We start from the raw sequence: 22,178 nt of genomic DNA on the forward strand, positions 1-22,178 counted from the left end.
GCAGAAACATGGTACTGGCCACAATGGCTGGTAGGGAGGCATGATGCCCCTGAAGCTCAGCTGCTGGGAATCACAAGTTGGGAGAATACTGTTGTGCTCAGATCCTGCTTTCATGTCTTCTGTGCCCATCTAGTCATCCATTGTGAGATGAGCCATTGGCCAGATCCAGCAGGGCTCTTGCTGTGCTTTGATAGAGTAGATGATCTTTGGAGTATCTTCCAAATCAGAGTTGAAAGCGGCCTTGAAAACAATCTAGTCCAATTTCAGGCTTGATGCGAGGAATCCAGAACAAGGCAACAGATGGCTGTTGCCCATTTCACAACTGAATGGTGCACAAATTGCTTGCATGGTTCATCTCTGTCATATAAGAAATTTGTGTGCATGGATCTGATCACACTCATTTACTCTAAGTAGGACTAGCATCGGATACAACCCAAAGCATTAATGGCTGGAATCATAGCTGCCAAGTTATCCCTTTTTTTAAGGGATTTTCCCTTATGCTGAACAGGCTTCCTCACGAGAAAAGGGAAAACTTGGCAGCTATGCTGGAATCCAATTGGTGCTCTTGCTCTGACAGTGGCGTCCACTAATGGAAGAGGAGGGGAGACAATCTTTGCTGATTTCCCCCTCCCTCCTCCCCCCGCAGACTCCAGCAGCCCCTGAAAAATTATTCTTCATGAGCATTGAAAATCTCCTCCTCTTCTGCTAGCCTTTCTCTAGATGAAAAGCCCTTGTGAGTGTGGAAGGGCAGTTACTAGATACAACCCCAGAAGTCTCTTGTTTCTCTATAGGAACATAGGAAGCGACCTTATCCTGAGTCAGATAGGACAGCAGTGCAGCTAGCTCAGTTTTTTCTCCACGGTCTGGCAGCAACACTTCATGGTTTCAGAAAAGGGAGTCTTTCCCAGCCCAAACCTGGAGATGTTGGGGGTTGAATATAGTACCTCCTGCATGGTCCTTTTCTCATCCAAAGGAAGCCAGGACATCATCACACCTTCTATGTGATAAGTGTTCAGTTCATTGGGAATGCCCCTGAGTAGTGCTCTCCTTCCCACCCTGTGTGCCAACTTTAACAGTTATTCCAATTCAATCTTTCATAATCTGTGTCTGGGCCATGTCCTATCAAAAAAGAGAAGCGGGTAGAAATGGACATATCTTCCTTGTGAGATGCATCTCTTTTTGTCCCTATCGGCCAGCACAAAAGCCTTTCTTATTAACTTCCCATTTTTCAGAGGTGCCCAACCACACAAGAAGGGTTTGCTTGTTTTGGAGGATTTTTTATTTGTTTCTTGACCGAGGTGAGGAAGGAGTCCTCCTTGTGATTAGAGGCAGCTTGTCTTTCACAGAGTTCAATGCGTACACCTGCGTTCATTTCACTTCAGCCACACCCAAAGACTGCTATGCAAGCCAAGCCATGAAAAACCGGTATTTTCTATTTGTGAATCATATCTACACCCCAATGTGCAAGAACGTTTGCTCACAGCTCCGTCTCAATGCGCATTCCCTATGTACCTGGTGCAAGGGATATCTTTGGAGATCTAGGATGCCGCGCTGAGGTGGTTTCCTCAAAGGTTTGAGAAATTGCCGACACCAAGAATATGGAATCAGATGTTGGTCACTCCTCTAGTTCTCTGCCAAAAGGTCCACAAAGAAAAAGGAGCTTCTCATCTCTCTGCTGTTCCTGTGGTGTGTACAAAATTAACCAGGTACAAGAGAAGTTAAAACTGTGGCTTTGTTTTGTAGGTTCCAGGTGTTGTACACTGATTATGCAGGAAAAGTTAAATTCTTCAAACATATGTGACTGGAAAGGGGAATGTTCTTACTAATGTTTGAGATCGCGCTTGAGATCTGTGGATGTTTTATCAAATCTTCTTTCAAAGATTAAGCATCGAAATACTACCTAGCTTTTACGTAAGGCGTGTGAGAGTTCTGATTTAATATACTCTCTCAACACTGAACATCAAATCGCTTTGTGTTCCAAAACCAAATGCATTTCTTAAAAAGTTATATTAAATGCCCTCATTAAAAGTGTAATTAAGTTACTGTATATTTTTAATGAGCTGTAATGTAACTAGTAGACTGTAGGCTTCTTTTGAACGTGGTCCATCGTGGAATCGACCGTATAGTATAGAGCATGTACTTTTAAGTTATGGAGATTACTGAGATGTTTCCCGTTTGTTGCTTCTGTTGTGTTGATTCTAACAGTCGTCTGTTGTTCTGCAAGCATGTTTTGCATTCTCTTTCCCCCTTTCCCCCCCCCCCCCCAAAAGCAGGTGGAGTGTGATGGTAGGATTTGGTATGAATGCAAGCTTAGCCTTACAGCTGGTTTTCAGTAACAAGTCCCAGGTCTTAAGTATATAAAATAACAAGAAAGAAGAGAGTTTGAGCATTGCTGGAGTCCTCCCTCCCTTATTGCTGTAGGGTCCACAAATAGGTTAGAGAAGCAGCGGTTCAGATCAGATGGAAGTGCTTTCATTTTAAAATTCAGCGTGTTCAGTCTTGATTCTACATAAGCCTGCTACAATGGAGTGGATAGGGTTCCCATAAACAATAGTGAATAATATATATAGTTTGTTTACTGGGGCACAATGCTTTACAAGATTCTGTTCATCCAGCCAGCCATTCATCAGGGTGTATTATTATTATTATGCCTACTGTATAGATGGGTCTGAAGCAGAGTTTGTATGAGTTACCCAGGACACGTCTTTCAAGCCCCCAAACTGTGTTCTGGCCATTGGTACATATTGTATGTGAGCATAAAAGAATTGCCTGGTTGGCACCTAACAACATCCGTCTCAATCATTCTGTCCTCAGTAGCAGCTCATAAGCTGGGTCAGACAGCAGTAGCCACCCTCTGCCCTTTGTCAGCACAGAAACAAAAGAATACTGATTCCGAACACTGGTCCACCTATTATTGTTGACGCTGACTGCCAGTGGCTGCCTAAGGTTTTAGACTGGAGTTATTTTGCAGCTCTGCATGGAGTTGTCAGAAATTGTCATTAGCATGCAAAGCAGCGGGGAGATGCTGCAGCTCAGACATAGAGGACAGCCTTGACATTGCAAAGGGTTCTGGGTTCAATCCCTGCCATTTCTTGGTAGAGCTGGGACAGGGCCCCTGCCTGTCTGAGAGCTGTTGCCAGTACTAAGCCAGATGAACCAATGGTGGTATGGACACCTGTGATAATGGTTTCTGAATACTGCTGCATCTGAACACAGAGGTTGCATTCGTAGCTGCTATTGTAATAGTAGTTGCCGATAGGCCTACCATTTATTCAATTGCTGGATAGCCCATCTAATCTTCATAAAAGGGTATTTCTTCTTTTTCACTGTAGCTCTTGGCTCAGTTCGAAATCTACATAGCACCTAGTGGGGGCTAATCTAATTATTTCTGCACAAGTCCTCCTTTATTCCATCTTAAGACTGGTACGTATTTGGGGGCTTTTAGACCATATCTGCCTTTTTCTACCCACCACTTTCTTTTGTTTTAATTTCCAGCCTGAAGTAGAATTGTGCAGAGCTAAAAAAAAAAAAAGAACTTGCTCATGACCTTGTGGCCTCTTTGTTATCCCTAATAAAGGTGGACCAGTAATTACCCCACTGTGGCTTTTAGATTAATCCAGCCCAGTAGATAGGCTTTACTGGAAATGTGATTGCAGTGCTTTTAGCACCCAGAATAAAATTCAGGAAAAGCCTCGTAGCTAACCAATTAAGATGAAAAGTCTTCAGCTATGCTGAAGAACAACTACTAATGAAGGAAACAAATGTTGAATTCCTTATATAATTTATTGTAATGATGAAATATTGCAGGGGACAGTGCGTCTTTTGAAATCCCTTTTTAATTGGCGTAATGAGGAATGGTCTTTTGAAAGGAAAGAGGGATGTCTGCTGTGATTCATGTAAAAGGAAAATGTGTTGAAGACACTGGATATCAGATTCATTAGGTGGCTGTGGACAAGTTACTTTCCCTAGTTCTCTGTTGATACTGTAGTTATATTAACTTTATACTTCAATGAGTTACTGAGGATTAAAGAAACATGGGAGGTGTTTGAGTGCTAAGCAACATGTCATTACTTTTTAGTGTTTTTATCAGAAGATGGAAGTTTAGGCTTTGCTTTCAGGTCTGTCAGAGGTGATGCTACTTTTAGGAAATGCAAACCCCTCACCTGCATTATAGATTATCTTTCTCTTTTCGCAGAAAGCTTCACACTCTGTCCACATAATAGAGTGAGTAAATGCACACACCCTTTTCTTCCTTTGCTTCCAGGTATGACCTGCCAGGTTTTCTTATGAATAATAAAGGGTCCCCCCCCCCAAAAAAAGTTTGCATTTTGGTGTCAGACTCAGGCAAGAGAAGTTCAATGAGTTCTGTTTAAGGCAACAACCACTGCTTCTTTAAAACTCATTGCAACATGGGAATTCAAATTGTATCTTAGTATCCAAGCCACAGTCCAGACTAGGATTTCCATAACAACTTCATTTTTAAAAATAATAACAATCTGATAGCATGTGACAATTTATTCTTTTCTTGCCTTACAACCTGTCCTACAAATATGTATCAGATCTGCAGCATTTTATCCTAGGTTAGTGGAGAGAGGAGAGGAATTTCAAATTTCAACAGTTTCATGATAAATCTTAATTTGAGAGGTGATAAACAATGTGAATTATTGAGGCTCCCCCCTCCCCCCCCCCTACACACACAGGAATGTTTGGGAAGAAGATGGCAAGAGAAAAGGGAAACATTCTAGTTCAGTCTAGGAATTGAGAAGTGAGCTTCTGCTGGGATGGGCTGTCCTTGTGTACTAACTCATCAATTAGGAACAATAAGCAGCAAGAGGAACAATATTATTCAGATTCACCTTTTCTAAATACTAATGGGTGCCTGTGCAAATTAGATGTGTAATATATGTGCATGTGACAAGTTTGAATCCTCATTTAATATTGTGACCTAATTTTCTTTTAAACAGAGGTGTGTGTATATTGAATAGATGCAACTTTAATGTGTGGCAATAGGGTATTGTGGGGTTCACAATTTCCTGGTTCAGTCAAGGCATATTTACAAATAGGAAGCAGGCAAGGAATAACATCAACTGATCGCACCTTGGATTTTGAGAATGGAAGAAATAGTTCAAAGAAGATCCCCTGTTAACTTGCTCCTGACGTGAACTCTGCTTCTCATACTGGTGATTAGAAGAAGTCACACCACTCTGAAGTAATTTTAAGTGTGACAGTCACACTGAGTCACCTGGAGCAATTTCTGGACCTGGAATATGCCATGATTAGTTTGGTGGCATGTTGGGAGGTTTGTGAGATGTATGGACATAGGGGGCTGGATCAAAAGGTTCCCTTTCTCCAACCTAAGAAGTCCTTACGTGTCTTTGTGTCTCTCTGTGTTTTTAAGAGTGGTCAACCTGCATACTATCTGCATCTAGATATGTTTGTTTCCACTACTATATGAGGTTCTTAGAAAGGAAGCTGCATGACAGTCTGTTCGCCTGACATTAAACGAACACATGTCTGCATTCATTGATTGGAAAGGGACTAACATGCTTGGCTTCCTTCATCCAAACTTCCTTTTATACTGCACTTTCCAGGTACAGGTCTGTGCTCTAAAGCTCCATGTCAGAACATGTGTTTTACCACTGAATCAGAGCAAATTGCAACCAATGGAAAACCTGGTTGCAGTTTGCTCCAGTTCCACAGTGAAATGCAGGTTTCCTGGGAAAAGTGCCAGGACACACACACACACACACACACCAAAAAAACCCCTACTCAAGCGCAGAGCTTTACAGCCCGGACCTGTGCCTATAAATGCAGCCCAAAAGGAAGTCTGAATGAGCCCTTCATCTGACAAATTATTATGGCTTTCGACCCTCATTCCTTTGTTTTCAGTTTGTAGTTGGAGTTTGTAATTTTTTCCCAGGGTGAAGGAATACTTTAAAAAGAAAACACCACAGTTGTAACTATAAACACTCTTCTTAAGTGATGACTATTTGCTTTCTCGATCTGATTAACCTAGAAGGGAAACCCCCTAGGCCAGAGGTTTTCAACCTTTTTGAATCCACAGTTCCCTTGACCAACTAGATTCTTTCTGCGGCACCCTAGTGGGGCTCAGGAGCCCATGTTCACCTGTAGCTGGTATTCAGAGGCATTCTACTTCTAATACTGGCACATTCCTCTAATACAGGCATCCCCAAACTTCGGCCCTCCTGATGTTTTGGACTACAACTCTCATCATCCCTAGCTAACAGGACCAGTGGGCCAGGGATGATGGGAATTGTAGTCCCAAAACAGTTGGAGGGCCAAGTTTGGTCACCACTGATCTAACTGGTAGAAGATAATGACAAATCCTTTCTTTAACTGCAGCAAAGTTTGTGTAAAATGTCAGAAACACCAATAGGGTTGCCAGACTCAATAGAGGACAGGACTTCTGTGCCTTTAATTGCCCTGCTCTCTTTTGAGTCGGGAAACCTTAAAGAGAAACCAGCAGACCCTTTGCTTGGAAATTAAACAAAGGGTCTGCTGGTTTCTCTTTAAGGTTTCCAGACTCAAAAGAGAGCAGGGCAATTAAAGGCACAGAAGTCCTGTCCTCTATTGAGTCTGGCAACCCTAAACACCAATATAGTTCTTTCTTCGGCAACATCTATTTTCTGCTTCCCTGAGTGATGCTCATGTTCAATGTTCCATATGATAACTTCTGGACCCTGAATCCCAAGCAGAGATGCGAGTGTCGGTGTTACATTTTTATATACTGTACAGGAATACTTTTTCTTTCTTTTTTTTTAAGGATAGACAAATACACAACTGAAGTAGATTTCAAAAGGTAAGGCAAGCAGCGAAACTAGCACAACCAGTTTTGAAAAACAAAATAAAACAAACGAACCCATATAAAGTGGATAACCAGGAGCATGCCAAAAATCATTTCACTGTTCAAAATTATAGGTTTCTCCTTTTGAAACTACCCATCATTTTTTCATCATCTCTGCCCTTAATGCATTATTTATTATTTTATCCGAAAATAGCTTGAAATTACAGGTTCGGTTCCCTGCAAGGATGGTTTGACAGTACATGGGCCCCATATGAGTCCACCCACAGTCTTAAGCTTCATTTCAGTGACTTTTCAATTACTTTGTGCTCATAATGGCACCCATAGTTCAAAGCCTTGTCTAGCAGCTCCTGGTTACAGGTAAGCTGTTATACCTGGCTTGATTGTCCTAGTCAAACAGGGCTAATTGCCTGGTCCATTTGCCTCTCTGCAGTTCTGTGCCATCCTGCCCTGAGCCTGGGATGATTAAGGTTCCCTAGGAAGTGCCTTCATTCAGAACCATTAATCAGTAGCTGATTCTTTCTGTAACAATTGAATCATACCCAAGGGTTGCTTAATTCACTGAAAAATTACGATAACTGTAACGCAGCAACCACAGAATTAATGCTACTGTTACAGTCAACAAGAGACAAGTCTCTTCTTTTTTTGCTTCTAATGTCAGAAGAACCCTGTATGGAGGAATCTAAATTTGCAAGGAAAGTTTATATTAGCAATCAAGGCATTTCATGGAGGGAATGCTTGAAGACCGAATACGTTTTAGATCGATGGTCTGCTGATTAGGCATTCTGGGATGAGAATGGCTATAGCAGCTCACTGGCCATGCTTGCTAGGAATGGTGGGGGTTGTAGTGCCACATCATCTAGGGGCCCAAGGTTGAAAAAGGCTGGGCTAGAGGAAAGGGGTGGGAAATAGCAGAGGGACTCTACTCATACGGTCTGAGGAGAAGTGACTTAGCATGTAGCACTGAAAAAGTAGTGAGTAACCTGAAAGGTCTGTCTATCTTGTAAATGAGGAGGCGATCTCACTGAGGGGCACCTCACTTTGCAAACAAGGGTGTTTAAAAATAATTGCATGGCTGTACTTTAAGATCCAGGGGATGGGGTACCATGAGTGGCAATAAACCAAAAGTAGACTCTTTGAAATGAATGAACATGACCATTAAAGGAGGCCTGCTCTGATTGAAACGTAGTTGAGTACCGCCCATTAATTTCGGAATAGAGCACCCTACTATATCGGAGAATTGCACTGTTCTGACGAGAGCAGAGCCAAGCATTGCTGCCAGTCATTGAAGGGAGAGATCTTCCTTCCTTCACAAAACTGTTTCACAAATGCTCCGCAAGCTGTAGCCATTCAATGAGTTGCTAACTGTTACGTTTAGGGCTAGTATGCTGAGTTGCTAACCTTTGAGAGGTCACAGGTATAGAGCTACTATTGAAGCCAATGTGGTCCATGAACGCAGCATTGTGAGCAGGACAGCATCTCAAAATTGTGACATCCCCATGGGATGCAGGAGGTACACAGAGAGCTGCCTTGAACCAGCTCATGTTATTTGTCCAAGCCTGAAGCTTTCTAGTATGCTAGGCATGTGCTCTGCCACCTAGGTGTGATCATTCTTCCTTTGGCGGGACCATACTTCTTTCTCCTCCTCCGGTTAAATTTTTACCCACTAATAGAGCTGAGAATTGGTGACATTTGGGAAAGCAGAGGCCTCTAGCTGTGCATGTACTACCTCCCCTTCCCTTGGCACAAAACTCTGCACTGCGGAACAATAATTTATCATAGAGTACAATGCACAGTTAATAAAACGTGATACATCCACACCATGGGTGTGTGAGATTTTAAAATAATGAAGACATTGCTCCCTTTCAGGTGCTATTCTTGGTGGAGTAAAGGCAGCAGGGACAATCATGATAGCTGTGCACCTTCCATCATTGTTCCCTTTGCTCTCCCCACATCGGAGCGCGAACCACTGAAGTAGGGAGCCTTGTGTACACGTGGAGTCTCTGTTTTGGAGTGCTTGGAAAAGCAGGGTTCTAAAATGCCTGAGGAGGCTCTGCAAGTTCATGAGGCTCCCCACCTCCAGAGCTTGCCCTCCACATTGGAGGCCCATGGGAGCGGCATTGTGGGGTGGAGAATAATGCACCTCCACATGTTTCCTTTATGTGTAAGTATTATGCCTAAAGGTGGCTATTCTAACATTAAAAAGAAAATTCTATAACATTATTCGAATGCATACTGATTTTCATTATATTTCATTTGTTAGCATGTCACAGTTTTTATTGTGCAAGGAAGGCAAGTAAAGCGATAGCACTCGTCACCCTTGTCTGTCAAACGGTAATATGATTCAAGGTCATGCCAGGACTGCAGCGAGTGGCTGGTGCATTCCTAAGCCATGCTGTTTCTGATGACCTGTTGGATAAATTATCATACTTACGAACAGGTAAACTAACAAACAAATGGAGAGCCTTCACAAATCTGATTGTAAGCAGAAGTGATAAAACACTGTGTCATGACTTGTCTGTTTTTATATTGCGAGAGGGCTGCGACAGTAGTTTGAAAACAAGTTGAACAAGGAAACAAAATATGGTTTGGGTAACTCAAACAGGAGGGTACATAAAACTTGACACAGGACATAAAATTAAATAGGAGCTGGGAACGGTGCCAGGAAAACCTCAGGTTTCAGTTCCACAAAGCCTTTAGTTACCCTTTTCTTTCCTCCTGGTGGTTAAATGTCATTTCTCCCTTGCAGCCTTCTCTTCAGGGACTGCTTATGTGGCTGTTTATTAGTAAACAGCTGTTTGCAATCAGAAGGCAAGCTCTTTATAGTTAAGAGTGGTTTCCGTTTGCCTTGATTGGTGTTGATGGGAGTCTAACCATGCTTCTGTATTTTAACAGGGCCCAGAGAGAGGCTTGTGAACCTGCTTTATGAAAACTGTGAATAATTACTTTTATAAAAAATACTGAACACAACAATATTCACACACACACACACACCACACACACATATTGCAGCTGCGATCCTAAGTGTCCTTAATTAGGAACAGTCTCATTTAACACTGCAGGAATTACCTCAGAAAGAGAGAGAGGGGGGAACACAGGATCAGTTCTGGAACGATAGGCCTTTAATGAATGCAACCCCATGGAGTTTCTTTGCACATAAACTGCTTTCTGTAGTTGAGAACCATGTCCAAGATAGATGATGCCCTTGTTGCTTCTTCCATCTTGTGGGAAATGAAATTGCCAGCGAGGCAATTGAGGAATTTGTTGGACCTTACATTTATGTTCTAATGAATACGTTCCCATATGAAAAACTCCTATCGCAAAGGTGGCATGCCAGGGAGAAGCTTACTCTTCTGCCTGTGATGCATTTGAAAGTAGAATTTAATGCAGAATCTTATTTACACATACAGTCCTCAACATGCATCCCGGGGCAATACAGTCCACTATACAACTGCGCTTCCTAAGCAACCAAAGTCTTGTTCTCACTGAGATCGTATCTTTATACAGGGTGTCCCACTCTAGATTGTAGCTGGGAATTTGTATGATTGAAATTTTCCCCAGACAACAACAACAACACCCTGTACATAGAAAACCCTGAATAACTAGTAAAAAATTCCTCACCTAGCTTTCTCCCTTGACATGCTACTGTTCTGCATGTGGGGGTTCTATTAATTTTTTTCTGGAGAAGCATTCAGACCTGAGAGCTGCCACCGCATTATAAAGTAATGAATGGACATTAAACAGGTTTACTGTCTCAATGAGAGCTAGGCCTAAATCTCTGTCTGTTGCTCAAAAGAAGGAATTTGCCATTGTTAAATAAAATCCGGCAGTTGAAGGTTATGACTGCACTGAATGAATATAGACATAGAATATAGACTATAGACATAGGATAGATCCTATGGAGTGTTTGAATAAGTAACTTAAATCTAAATTTGAAATAGTGCTGTTAAATAATGACACCAATATTATCACAAGGATGTACCGACTCCTCCTTGACAGGGAAGTCAAGGAGGAGGAGGTGAAGATGGTCTTGATTAGATGGGCGCAGGATATCGGACGTCCCATTATGATGAGAGAATGGGAATAACTCTGGAAAATTAACATGAACTTTACTGCATGTTACATCATATTTTCTTTGATGGTGTAACATTCTAAGTTAAACTACCCTGTTTCTCCTATTTTAAGAGGTAGCCATAAAATAAGCCATAGCAGGATTTTTAAGCATTCAAGGAATATAAGACATCCCCTGAAAATAAGCCATAGTGGGTGTTTTTTTGAGGAAAAATAAATATAAGACGGTGTCTTATAATATGAGAAACATGGTAATTTAAGAATATATATATATATATATATATATATATACACACACACACACACACACACACACACACACACACACACACATATATATATACACACACATATATATATATATATTGTATGTGTATGTGTGAAGTGAAATCTGTAATGGTATTAATGAATTTCAATAAAGAACGTTTTTCATTCATTCATTCATTCAATAAATAAATAAATAAATAACTTACTGTAAATCCATGCCTGAGTACTACAGGCAATTAGGTCCCTAACACCCCCAAAGGGCAAGCACATATGATCCAATCACTCCTTGGCTCAAGTCTCAGTTTGTTGCCCTCAGTGGTACTTACTTCTGAGTACAGATGCATAGGCTTGATCTGTAAGTTACCAATCTGTAAAATGGGTATTGAGAGGATACATCTTGCAAGATAAGGGCAGATGAGATGAAATGTGTATATGAGTTGCAAATCAAATCAATGTGAATAGTAGCAAATCAAATTAATGGAGTGCTAAACCAGCAAGTTATAATAATAATAATAAAACAACAGTTGTTTATGAGTAGAACTAATGAATCTGTGCACAAATTATATTTGTGAGTCCTTGTGTGACTGCAGAGGATGAATTTGTACGTGTAGAATGCATGGATGTAAAAAGGAAAGTTAAAGAGATGTAGATGAGATGAGCAAACATTTCTAAAGGGTGATGCACACATTTCTGTGGTTACGCTGATGCCAGTGTTTTATTGCATTTCCTGCAACCGGGCTCTAAAATACATATTACAGAATTGGAATAAAAAACGATGCAAAGCACAACACAGAGGCAAGTCAGGGCTCTGCCCAAGAGGGATGACGAGTGCAGGTATCACACATAATCAGACAGATTTATCAGAGCAGAGGTCAGGTCTGTTCCAGCTAATAAGTAGAGTATATCTCTTAATCTTTGATGGGAGGTAGTGGGGCAGCCTGCGTGCCTCTATGAATGACTGTGAAGGCTTTGATTTCTGCTTGAGGATGTGCCAAGCTTACAGATTCTTAAAAAATAGGAAGCAGAATGGCATGTGGAGGGAGGCTGCCTTACTTTCTTCCCTACCACCTTTCACTTGCCATTCAGTGACAGCAGCTAGGGAGGGAGGCCAGCCTTCACCATCAGCCACTATTCCTGATGGACAAGCATAGGGTGAGGTGGAGGGAAGATTAAGCTGGGCTAGCCTTCCTCATATGTGCAGAACTAGGGAGAGACAAGCACAGACATGCCTAAGAATAACAATTTTATTGTTTATACCCTCACTCATCTGGCTGGGTTTCCCCAGCCACTCTGGGCAGCTTCCTGAAAAATAGAAGAATAATAATAAAATGTCAGACATGGAAAAACTTCCCTGAACAGGGCTGCCTTCAGATGTTTTCTAAAAGTTGTGCAATTCTTTATCTCCCTGACATCTGCTGGGAGGGCGTTCCACAGGGAGGGTGCCACTGCCAAGAAGGCCCTCTGCCTGGTTCCCTGTAACTTTACTTCTCGCAGTGAAGGAACCGCCAGCAGACCCTCGGAAGTGGACCTTAGTGTCCGGGCTGAATGATGGAGGTGGAGACACTCCTTCATGTATACTGGGCCAAGGTTGTTTAGGGCTTTAAAGGTCAGAACCAACACTTTGAATTGTGCTCGGAAAAATGCTGGGAGCCAGTGAAGATCCTTTAGGACTGGTGTTATGTGGTCTCGGCGACAACTCCCAGTCACCAGTCTAGCTGCTGCATTTTGGATTAGTTGTAGTTTCCTAGTCGCCTTCAAAGGTAGCCCCATGTAATTCAAGTAATTCAAGTGGGAGATAACCAGAGCACATGGCACTCTGGCGAGGCAGTCTGCAGGCAGGTAGGGACCACCCGAATCCGTCTCACCTCCTTGTGGAGGGGCAGGGTTGCAGAGAAGTCTAGTTGCACCAGAAAGTGATCTGACCATGGCACATCTATTGATGCTACATTTCTCAATGCAGTATGGAACCCTTTCCAAGCATAGAACCTCCACATAAAGGAGGGATGGGGAGCTTGTAGCCCTCCAGATGTTGATGGACTATGGTTCCCATCAGCCCTGACCATTTCTAGAAACAACATGTGGAGGATCATTGTTTTTCCTCCCTGCTATAAAGCAGGTTTAGACATGTGAAAAGCAGTGGTAACAATTACTCCAAGAGGAGCCAGTGAACTCCTTGGCTGAGTAGGGATTTATACACTGATCTCCTTGGTCCTAGGCAGATGCTTTGTCTAACCACTATCCCAGGATATGCTCCTTCAATCTTAGGTATGGGAGAAGAAAGATCCATAGCCTACTCATTTATCTTTTCATTCTGTGCTTGTTTTTTTCCAAGATCTCCGTTACTGGAGTCTATGAAAGTCTTCCTGGATCTGCCTTCTCGGGGTTGAAAATAGGTGTTGTCACAAATGCAACAACCTTTGTTGCGCGTAGGTTTTTTTTGGTAAAGATTTATTAAAGCAGGAAAAGCCATTTATGTAGTCATTTAAAAAAATCACGTCAAACAGCAGAGTAAGGGCTATACTCATCACTAATCCTGTACATCACCGGCTTGTTTCTAACATGACATAAATAACAAGCTTTCAAACGGAAGCCCCTTGAGACTTATGGCAGCACTTGCAAACTAACATGATCCCTTTATGGCCACTTCATCTTGATGGCCTGCACTTTGTAAACCATAAGCACCAAGATGCATTACCTGGTTCTGTACCAAAGACTTGGGATGATTTACGTGCAGCACCACAGTGGAGAATTGATCCTGTGGTGGAATCTACACACATATAAAAACCGTTCTGAAAATGCTTTTGTTTTTTTGAAATGCATTGAATTTTCCATAAGGCTCACCATCACCATCTAGTGTCACATTGTATATTGCACTTAAAACACACTTGAAACATTTTATTTATAGCTGAGTCCTGCAATTTGATTGTTGAAAACCACAAGCACCTAGCTAGTCTTCTGGACTCTCTAGATTCCCACCACCACCACGTTACAAAGGGAAAGGTTTTTTTTTGTACAGGCAAACACACACACACCCCATTTGCAGGGGGGTTATGTTCTCAGTGAACTCGCATAGATTTGAAACACCATTGAAAAATCCTGCAAACACCCCATTCCACCCCTTTTGTGATGTTTCTGGGTCAGTTCAGGGTTTGGCACAATGCACATGTGCATGGTTGTGTGCATATTCAGTTCCACCTTAAGCATTATACCTTAAGGGTTAGACATGTTGCTGAGATAGTGTGTCACATGTCTAGGCTTTTCCAATATATGCTGAGTTTGCTGTATGAGTTAGTTGTTATCTGATCTGTATCTATCGCTGTGCTGTGTAATGGTTGCTGTACTCAGTCTGTTGCTGTTGCTGTAGGAGTATAGGAGAGGAGCACTGCTCACTCTCTCTTCTAAGAGTTCTAAGATGCTGTAAATAAACTGCTTATGAAAATACAAGATGCCTCTCATCTGCCTTGTCCTCTCTGCTAACACTGCTGATCCTGCGTGGATAAGCTCTGCTAATTGCGTGCCCAGGCTACTGCGGTCCCTGGGTCGTGTTCCGTTTGAGACACCAGCTCCTGGAGGGAGAGAAGAAGGGGGCTGTTGGCTTCCCAGTTTCGGTGAATGTCTCAACACATAAATGAGGGGGGGGGGGTTGCTTGTATAGGAAGCCATGGCCTTGTCTCCATTCTCCTGCCCAGCCCTTATTCCAGCTGTCCTGTGTTGGCTGCTATAGGAAAGGCTATTCTTCTTGGGAGCTGTAGTCAGGAGCCCTTTAGAGTCAGATAAGGGCTATTCCCAGGACCCAGTGTGGGGAAAGATCTAGTCAGCCTACCAAATGGCAGCTAATGCCATATGATTCATTTTAAAGCAGCTTCCTTATGGTGGCCATAAAATGCAGATCAACCTCAGTAAAGAAGGTATTCCTTCCTTTAGTGGCCCCAATTTGCACTGGCTCAGTCCTCTAGTGCAGCAATGTATTCAAAATAATCACTCTATCTATATGCTTGCTGTTCTGGGGAAGCTACATGCAGCATGTTCCTTTTGGCAGATCAGGGGGTATATGTAGTAGCCTGGAATCTTGTTCAAGCCCAGAATTCATCTTCCCTACCTCCAAACTGCTTTCAAAAAATATTGGAGGCTGCGCATTCCCCTTGGTCAAAAGCCAAGCTCAAGGATGTCCTCCATCAGCAAATTACTAATGTGTTTGTTTGTTTGTTTGTTTAACTATATATTAATAGTTAATATAGACACAGGTGGCGCTGTGGGTTAAACCACTGAGCCTAGGGCTTGCTGATCAGAAGGTCGGCGGTTCGAATCCCTGTGATGGGGTGAGCTCCCGTTGCTTGGTCCCAGCTCCTGCCAACCTAGCAGTTCGAAAGCACATCAAAATGCAAGTAGATAAATAGGAACCGCTACAGCGGGAAGGTAAACGGCGTTTCCATGTGCTGCTCTGGTTTGCCAGAAGCGGCTTTGTCATGCTGGCCACATGACCTGGAAGCTATATGCCGGCTCCCTCGGCCTATAATGCGAGATGAGCGTGCAACCCCAGAGTCGGTCACGACTGGACCTAATGGTCAGGGGTCCCTTTACCTTTACCTTTAATGTTTGTAGGCTTTTTTAAGGGCCTGCAGAGGACCTCGAAGCAGCATGCGGCAAAACCAATAAATGCAATAAATGCCAGTTTAATGTCTGATGTGCCATTGGTAGGGCTGGAGTGTTTCATTGATTTAATCAAACTGAACTCAGCTGACTCCTGGAGCAAAGTGAGCCAGGTTGGGGGGATCTGGGTGTTGCTCAAGTTGGGTTGAGACAACCCTGGTTCAGTTCTCCGTATTGTGTCAGAAGGTACACATTAGGCTTGCGAGTCTACAGATTTCTTTGGGTGTGCGCCCTTCAAAAAATAATTAGGGCCTTCCAGGCAACCTGATACATAAATCATTTCCCCCCTTTTTATTCATTTGTTCAGAATCATGTCTATTAAGATTTATACAAATTGGGATTCGTGAATTGATCTAATCAACCAAAGCTCATGCATTTCGCCAAGATTAACTGGTTTGTTGCAGCTTGGTTTTGATTTAGCAGTAGTGCTTGGCTGTATCTGATGTTTTTCACTACTTATTGTACATTGCTCAGATGTGTAGGCATATGGTGGCTAACAAATTTAATTAATAATAACATATAATCAGATTTGGTTTGGCAATAGCTCTAGCCCTTGGAAGCAAATGTCTTCAGGAGCCAGATGGGTAAGAACAGTAACAGCTCCTAGATAATGCTAACTATGTCATCATATATGCCTTACGGTTCTGGTGGGTGAGAGTGCAAGTCAAGGAAAGGAGCACACTATTTGGGGGCTGTTCAGGGTTCCTCCTGAAGAAGCAACAATGATTCAGCCATTGCATGTCAATGGGCTGGATATGCTGATCTAGTTTATCTTGCATTCTTCATCCTCCCAAAGCTCACACACGATTGAAGAAGAGCATTGTTAAAACTTGCCCAGTGCTAAAACCTTCACTTCTGAAAGAAAGGCTTTTTGGCCTGGTGGCAGACGTCTCCCCCATGCCCTGTGCGAGATCGCGCCTATTCTTCCTCCTCTGAAGTAGCTGCCAGAATCGTGGGACCATCCCGGAATGCTCCATTCCCAGAATAGCCTCATACCCTTGAGAGTTAAGACTGCATGTTGCAAATAGGAATTATCTGATGAAGACAGAAAGGTAGGTGGGTGGGAAAGCAGTGTGTTGGAGCTGGAATAGTGCTCCTGGGTGTCCTTGGTCTCACGACACTGAATGCCTGCTGTGAAAAACTCCCATGTGGGTGTTGTTTTGAAATACTGCGTGCATTCATGCCTAGGCATTTGTGTTACTCTTATCCTTGGTATCAGAATGCTTGTGGGATGGCTGCAAGCCTGGCAGAGCAGCCCACCCCCTTGCGTTTCATACCGCAGGGCCAAGAAAAAAACGTTTATGGTTTGACTTTACAAAATATGTAATGCTCTCTACAGGATTATATTCTGTTTGTGAGTTCCCACGGTAGAGATCTTGGCATCTGCCCAGAAGTATGCTATAAGACAAGTTCCCTCTGTAGCGAACTTGAAGCCTCTGGTGATATGCACATCACAAATTCATTGCGACTTACTTCTGCCTACCCCAGGCACTGAAGGATTCCATGGACAAAGAGCTTTGTTGATCCTCTCTGGGCTGAGATGGTCCATGGAAGACGGGCATGGAATCAAAGATTGTGCAAACAGATACAGTACCAGCATTTCACCTTCCTCTCCTCACCCCTTACAGCCCCCTGCATCGTCCAGAAACCTTCTCTGAAGTGTCTTCCAAATCTCAGGAGCAGGTTTTGTGGGTGCATGCATATAATGCTAGATACAACCCCAGATTCATATGAATGTATATGAATGCATATTCACTGTAAAGAGAGGTGCATTTCTAACGTTCATTTTCTTATACTGAGACTCACTGTGTACAGCCTCCTGCCTGCTGTATGCTATACCAGTTTTATTCTGCTGTGGACAGTCTGGGGAAGGCCACCATTGTGCCAGTGGATTTTACCCATGAGGCCATTTGAAGCAAATTATATTCCCACCTTTCCTATATCTGGCAATATATGCTAGCAGCTGCAGGAAAGTTAGAGCTGCGGTTGCAAATGAATAATCAGGCATGCCCTCAGGCATTCACACTATACATTTTATAATGGCCCTTTTAAACAGTCATGGCTTCCCCCAAAGAATTCTGCGAGCTGTAGTGGCGAGAACTGTTAGGAAGCTCCCTATTTCCCCACACAGAGCTATGATTCCCAGACTGTGAAGAGGGATTGATTGCAAAGCCACCCTGTGGGTGGGAATAAGGGTCAGCCACTTTCCATTCTGAAGGAAATCAGCCCCGAGTGCTCACTGGAAGGACAGATCGTGAAGCTGAGGCTCCAATACTTTGGCCACCTCATGAGAAGAGAAGACTCCCTGGAAAAGACCCTAATGTTGGGAAAGATGGAGGGCACAAGGAGAAGGGGACGACAGAGGACGAGATGGTTGGACAGTGTTCTCGAAGCTACGAACATGAGTTTGACCAAACTGCGGGAGGCAGTGGAAGACAGGAGTGCCTGGCGTGCTATGGTCCATGGGGTCACGAAGAGTCGGACACGACTAAACGACTAAACAACAACAACAGGACAGCTCAGTTGGTTAGAGTGTGATGTTGATATAACAATTGCAGGTTTGATCCCCATATGGGACGGTTGCATATTCCTGCATTGCAAGGGGTTGGACTAGATGGTTCTTAGGGACCTTTCCAGCTCTCAGTGCCCTTAACAAACTACTGCTCCTGAGATTCTTTGGGGGAAGCCATGACTGTCTAAAGTGGCATTATGCCATGTATGGTCTAAGTGTGCTTCTGGTTCTTCTTTGCAGCTTTTGCTTGGGAAGCACCAGGCATGATATGATGCCCCTGGTGTTGGGTGATCTCAGGTGACTGACAGAGAGGAGGGCCCTAAGTGCCAATGTAAGTACGTAATTGCAGAGCAATGCGGAAATGAGATTGAGCTAACTAATGAATAAATCACATGTGAAATTCAAATGTGCTGGAAATATATTCATCTGTCCATCCCTAGTGAGTATGCTTCCCCCTTGCCTTTCACAACTGGCCTCTGGGTGTTTAACAAGCTTCTGGCAGGCCCAGAAGGTAATTTACATTGGGTGTGATTTTTTTCCATTATTCCAGAAGGGGACACAAATTTGCATAAAATTTACATGCACTGATTTATATGCATGGATGCAACTTTAGAGATAATTGCTATAATTTAAACAAATGCATATCCTCATAGTCGAAAAGTTAATGTGACTTGTCCTCGCTCCATCGCCTGTCTGGGCACTAAGTTCTTTAACGTTTAAACTGGACTCAGACAGCCTTTCAAATTGAATATGCCTTCAAACAGGACTGTCCTGTAACAGGCTTTCAAACAGAGGACTGCAAAAAAAGGACAGATGGTGGCCCTCTCATACCTTCCAATGTGTTGAGTCTCAAAACTGGTATGCAAATCTTCCCGGCCATGCTTTCACAAGATCACAGAGTCCAAAAGACATGGTTGGGGTTTTTTTTGGAAAGGGGGCTGTACTCTCACAGCACCCAAAAATGTATGTTTCTGGGTGCCACACTATTTTCAGTGCAAGATCATGGTGAACAATCATGTGAGATCACAGTGCCCAAAACGACCATTGTGCTCTCAAAGGAAAAATTGGGATGTCTTGGTTTTTCTAGGACACACCTAAGCATTGTCTAAATTTGAAAAGTATAATAAAAAAAAATTCCTTCAGTAGCACCTTAAAGACCAACTAAATTTTTATTTTGGTATGAGCTTTCGTGTGCATGCACACTTCTTCAGATATTGCATGCACACGAAAGCTCATACCAAAATAAAAACTTAGTTGGTCTTTAAGGTGCTACTGAAGGAATTTTTTTTATTTTACTTCGATCCAGACCAACACGGCTACCTACCTGTAATTTGAAAAGTATGTTCATAGCTGCAGTGCTATTTTTCTAGAAAAAGAGGTGCCAGAACTCACCATGAATGCCTCTCCTGTTCTCTTACAATGGCAATGGCGCTTATCTGAGAGGTGCCCGAACTGAGTTCCGGTGAGTTCCAGCTAAAAAATGTATGGTTGAACATTTTAATGTATGAAATATTCAGTTTTACTGACTTGCCCAGGATTCTGAGTTGGGAGTTGACCTCGGTTAATGCAGTCTGCCCCTTGACCAAGGTTTACGCCCCGCCATTGTGGCTCAAATTACAAACTTACAGTGCACACATTTTGAAACATTTTCATTTGTTCATTTGTTTCGCTTTCTGATGCTAACAATAAGAATATTACCGGTATGTTCCCCCATGTATCCACTGTGACTGAGGCTTGCATTTAAATTAATTTAAAAGCGACTTGCTAACCTTTTTTGGCTGTGTCTAATGAGGCTCATGAGGCTACTTTTGCCATTATCTAGGTAATTGATTAATAGGTCACTTCTGTACGTTTGTTTAGTGCTAATGATTGTGTACATTTTCAGCATCCCACGGTCTACATTTCTTTACAAATGGAAAATCAAACTGGTATCTTAAACCTTGGTATTTAAGTCCTGCTGTCTCTATCAATGGAACACAGGGGAAGAAGGGCAGAAGTCTGGATAGGCTGTGCATATTGGCCAGAATGCTGTAGAGCAGGCACCCCCAAATGTTGGCCCTCCAGATGTTTTGGACTACAATTCCCATCATCCCTGACCACTGGTCCTGTTAGCTAGGGATCATGGGAGTTGTAGGCCAAAACATCTGGAGGGCTACAGTTTGGGGGTGCCTGCTGTAGAGCAAGTGCACCTGTGTACTTGGTAGGGGGGCTCACATCTTGTCACTTCACACACGTATCATGATTTACGGCAGATATGACAGTCGTTCTTCTCTTTAGCCATTATTCATGTTTGACAATTAGATTTGAAAATCCATTTAAATGCTGACCAAGGCAGAACTTTTTAAAAGTGTGTTCCTTATGCTTTGCTTTTTTATATATATAAGAAAACTGAAAAGTCTCCAGTTCTACAACATGTTTCCTTTATCTCTGTCTCCTTATAGACCCAGAAGTTATATCTAGGCTGCAATCCTATGCCCATTTATGAATGTTCCATTGAACTTGAGTTAGGCCTACTTCTGAGCAGACCTAGGATTGTATGGTTAGTCTTTCTTTCTCTCGTAGCACTTGAGTCACAGATAATGGCAGCTGAAAACATCCAACATAATAAGAATCAAACATGTGTGCGCATGTGTATGTTCTTGAATGGCAGCCTGGCTATTACCCACTTTCCTTTGCGCGTGCATATGTATAAAGTGGAGAGAAACACTTTATGTTGCAGAACTTCCTGTTGCACAACCTTTGATGCCTTGGGGGGGGGAACCCTCATTTGACTATCCCCAGTCTCCCTTTTCATTAATGCAGGCGTTAATTGCACGAATGCAATTTAATGTGCATGTTTTGTGTTCTGTAAATAGCTAGCTGAAGCTTGGGCAGGCTCTCTCATTATCTCTTCCAGTAGTTCTGGTTTGCTGTTCAAGGGATGCTGCCATTAGTGTCACTAGAGGCAGGACGAGGGAAGGGCCCATTGCTGATATCTCCCCTGGCTCACCCTGCCTTTATTTCCTGGCCACTCTGGCTCATCCCTAATTGAGACTTCCCTTGACATGCAAAAAGTGGATTCCAAGGGTCTTATTTTTGTTGGAACTATGGTGGAGAAGAGAGAGAGAGAGAGTTAAACTGGAGGGTCCCAGGGCTGCCCAGGCTTCCCCAAAGCTGCTAATTGCATTCATGTAACTTAATGTTAATTGTATGATACCTGCATTCACATAACGAACCTTATGTCTGCTTCGGTCTCAAGCCTTGGAATGAATCAGTGTCCAATTCTGAACCTGTGTATGTTTATGATGGTCTTATTAGCATGACTGTATTGAGTCACTGAAAACAGATGCCTGCAAGTCAATAAAAATTACTTGCTAATAAATTCAGGCTTCCCGTGCAATCAAATAGTCTTTGAAAGCCACAGGTGCCAACTGAGCTACTTGCAGGAGTGTTATTTGTTTAAAATGTACAATATAGATCATTTGTAAAACTGTGGGATCATTGCCTGTTTGTTCTGGAGAGTTTTGGGGGTTGTGAAACTGCCTGTGCTGGCTTGCATATAAACCCTAAACACGCACAATGTGGGCCATGGGAGCAAAGCCCTGAGTTGATGTGCTCTCATTCCACAGTGTACGGAATCTTTAATATGAACTGGAATTTAGGCATGTGCATCAGAAGTGCCAGTTAAAGCCATCCAGGGCCAGCATTCCTCTCGGATCCAACTGGCTTTCTATTCACCAGCTTGTAGCATACCTGCCAAGTCTCCCGCTGAAAAATGCGGGATCAGCAGCGGTGCGGCACCGGAAGTCACTTCTACGCAACTTCCGGACATGCATAGAAGCGGCTTCTGGTGCCGCTCAGCCCATGGCTGGGCAC

At 42.9% G+C, this 22,178-nt stretch overlaps 1 protein-coding gene across 24 annotated transcripts in view; it reads left to right on the forward strand.

Annotated features, from left to right (window-relative positions):
* Window positions 1-22,178, forward strand: part of KIAA1217 (KIAA1217 ortholog) — a 333,401-nt gene that overhangs the window by 172,607 nt on the left and 138,616 nt on the right. For 2 of the 24 annotated variants that reach the window (XM_060280840.1, XM_060280839.1), the window contains exon 2: window positions 20,765-20,862. The exons of 21 other annotated variants lie outside the window; for them this stretch is intronic. In XM_060280840.1, coding sequence (XP_060136823.1) covers window positions 20,860-20,862 — 3 coding nt within the window. In that variant the 5' untranslated portion in view covers window positions 20,765-20,859. Of the gene's footprint in view, window positions 1-680; window positions 1,707-20,764; window positions 20,863-22,178 lie in introns of those variants that run through there. One more of the 24 variants, XM_060280836.1, reaches the window with a different exon arrangement.

The sequence above is a fragment of the Zootoca vivipara genome, chromosome 12, assembly GCF_963506605.1.
Source record: "Zootoca vivipara chromosome 12, rZooViv1.1, whole genome shotgun sequence".
Lineage (NCBI taxonomy): Eukaryota > Metazoa > Chordata > Lepidosauria > Squamata > Lacertidae > Zootoca > Zootoca vivipara.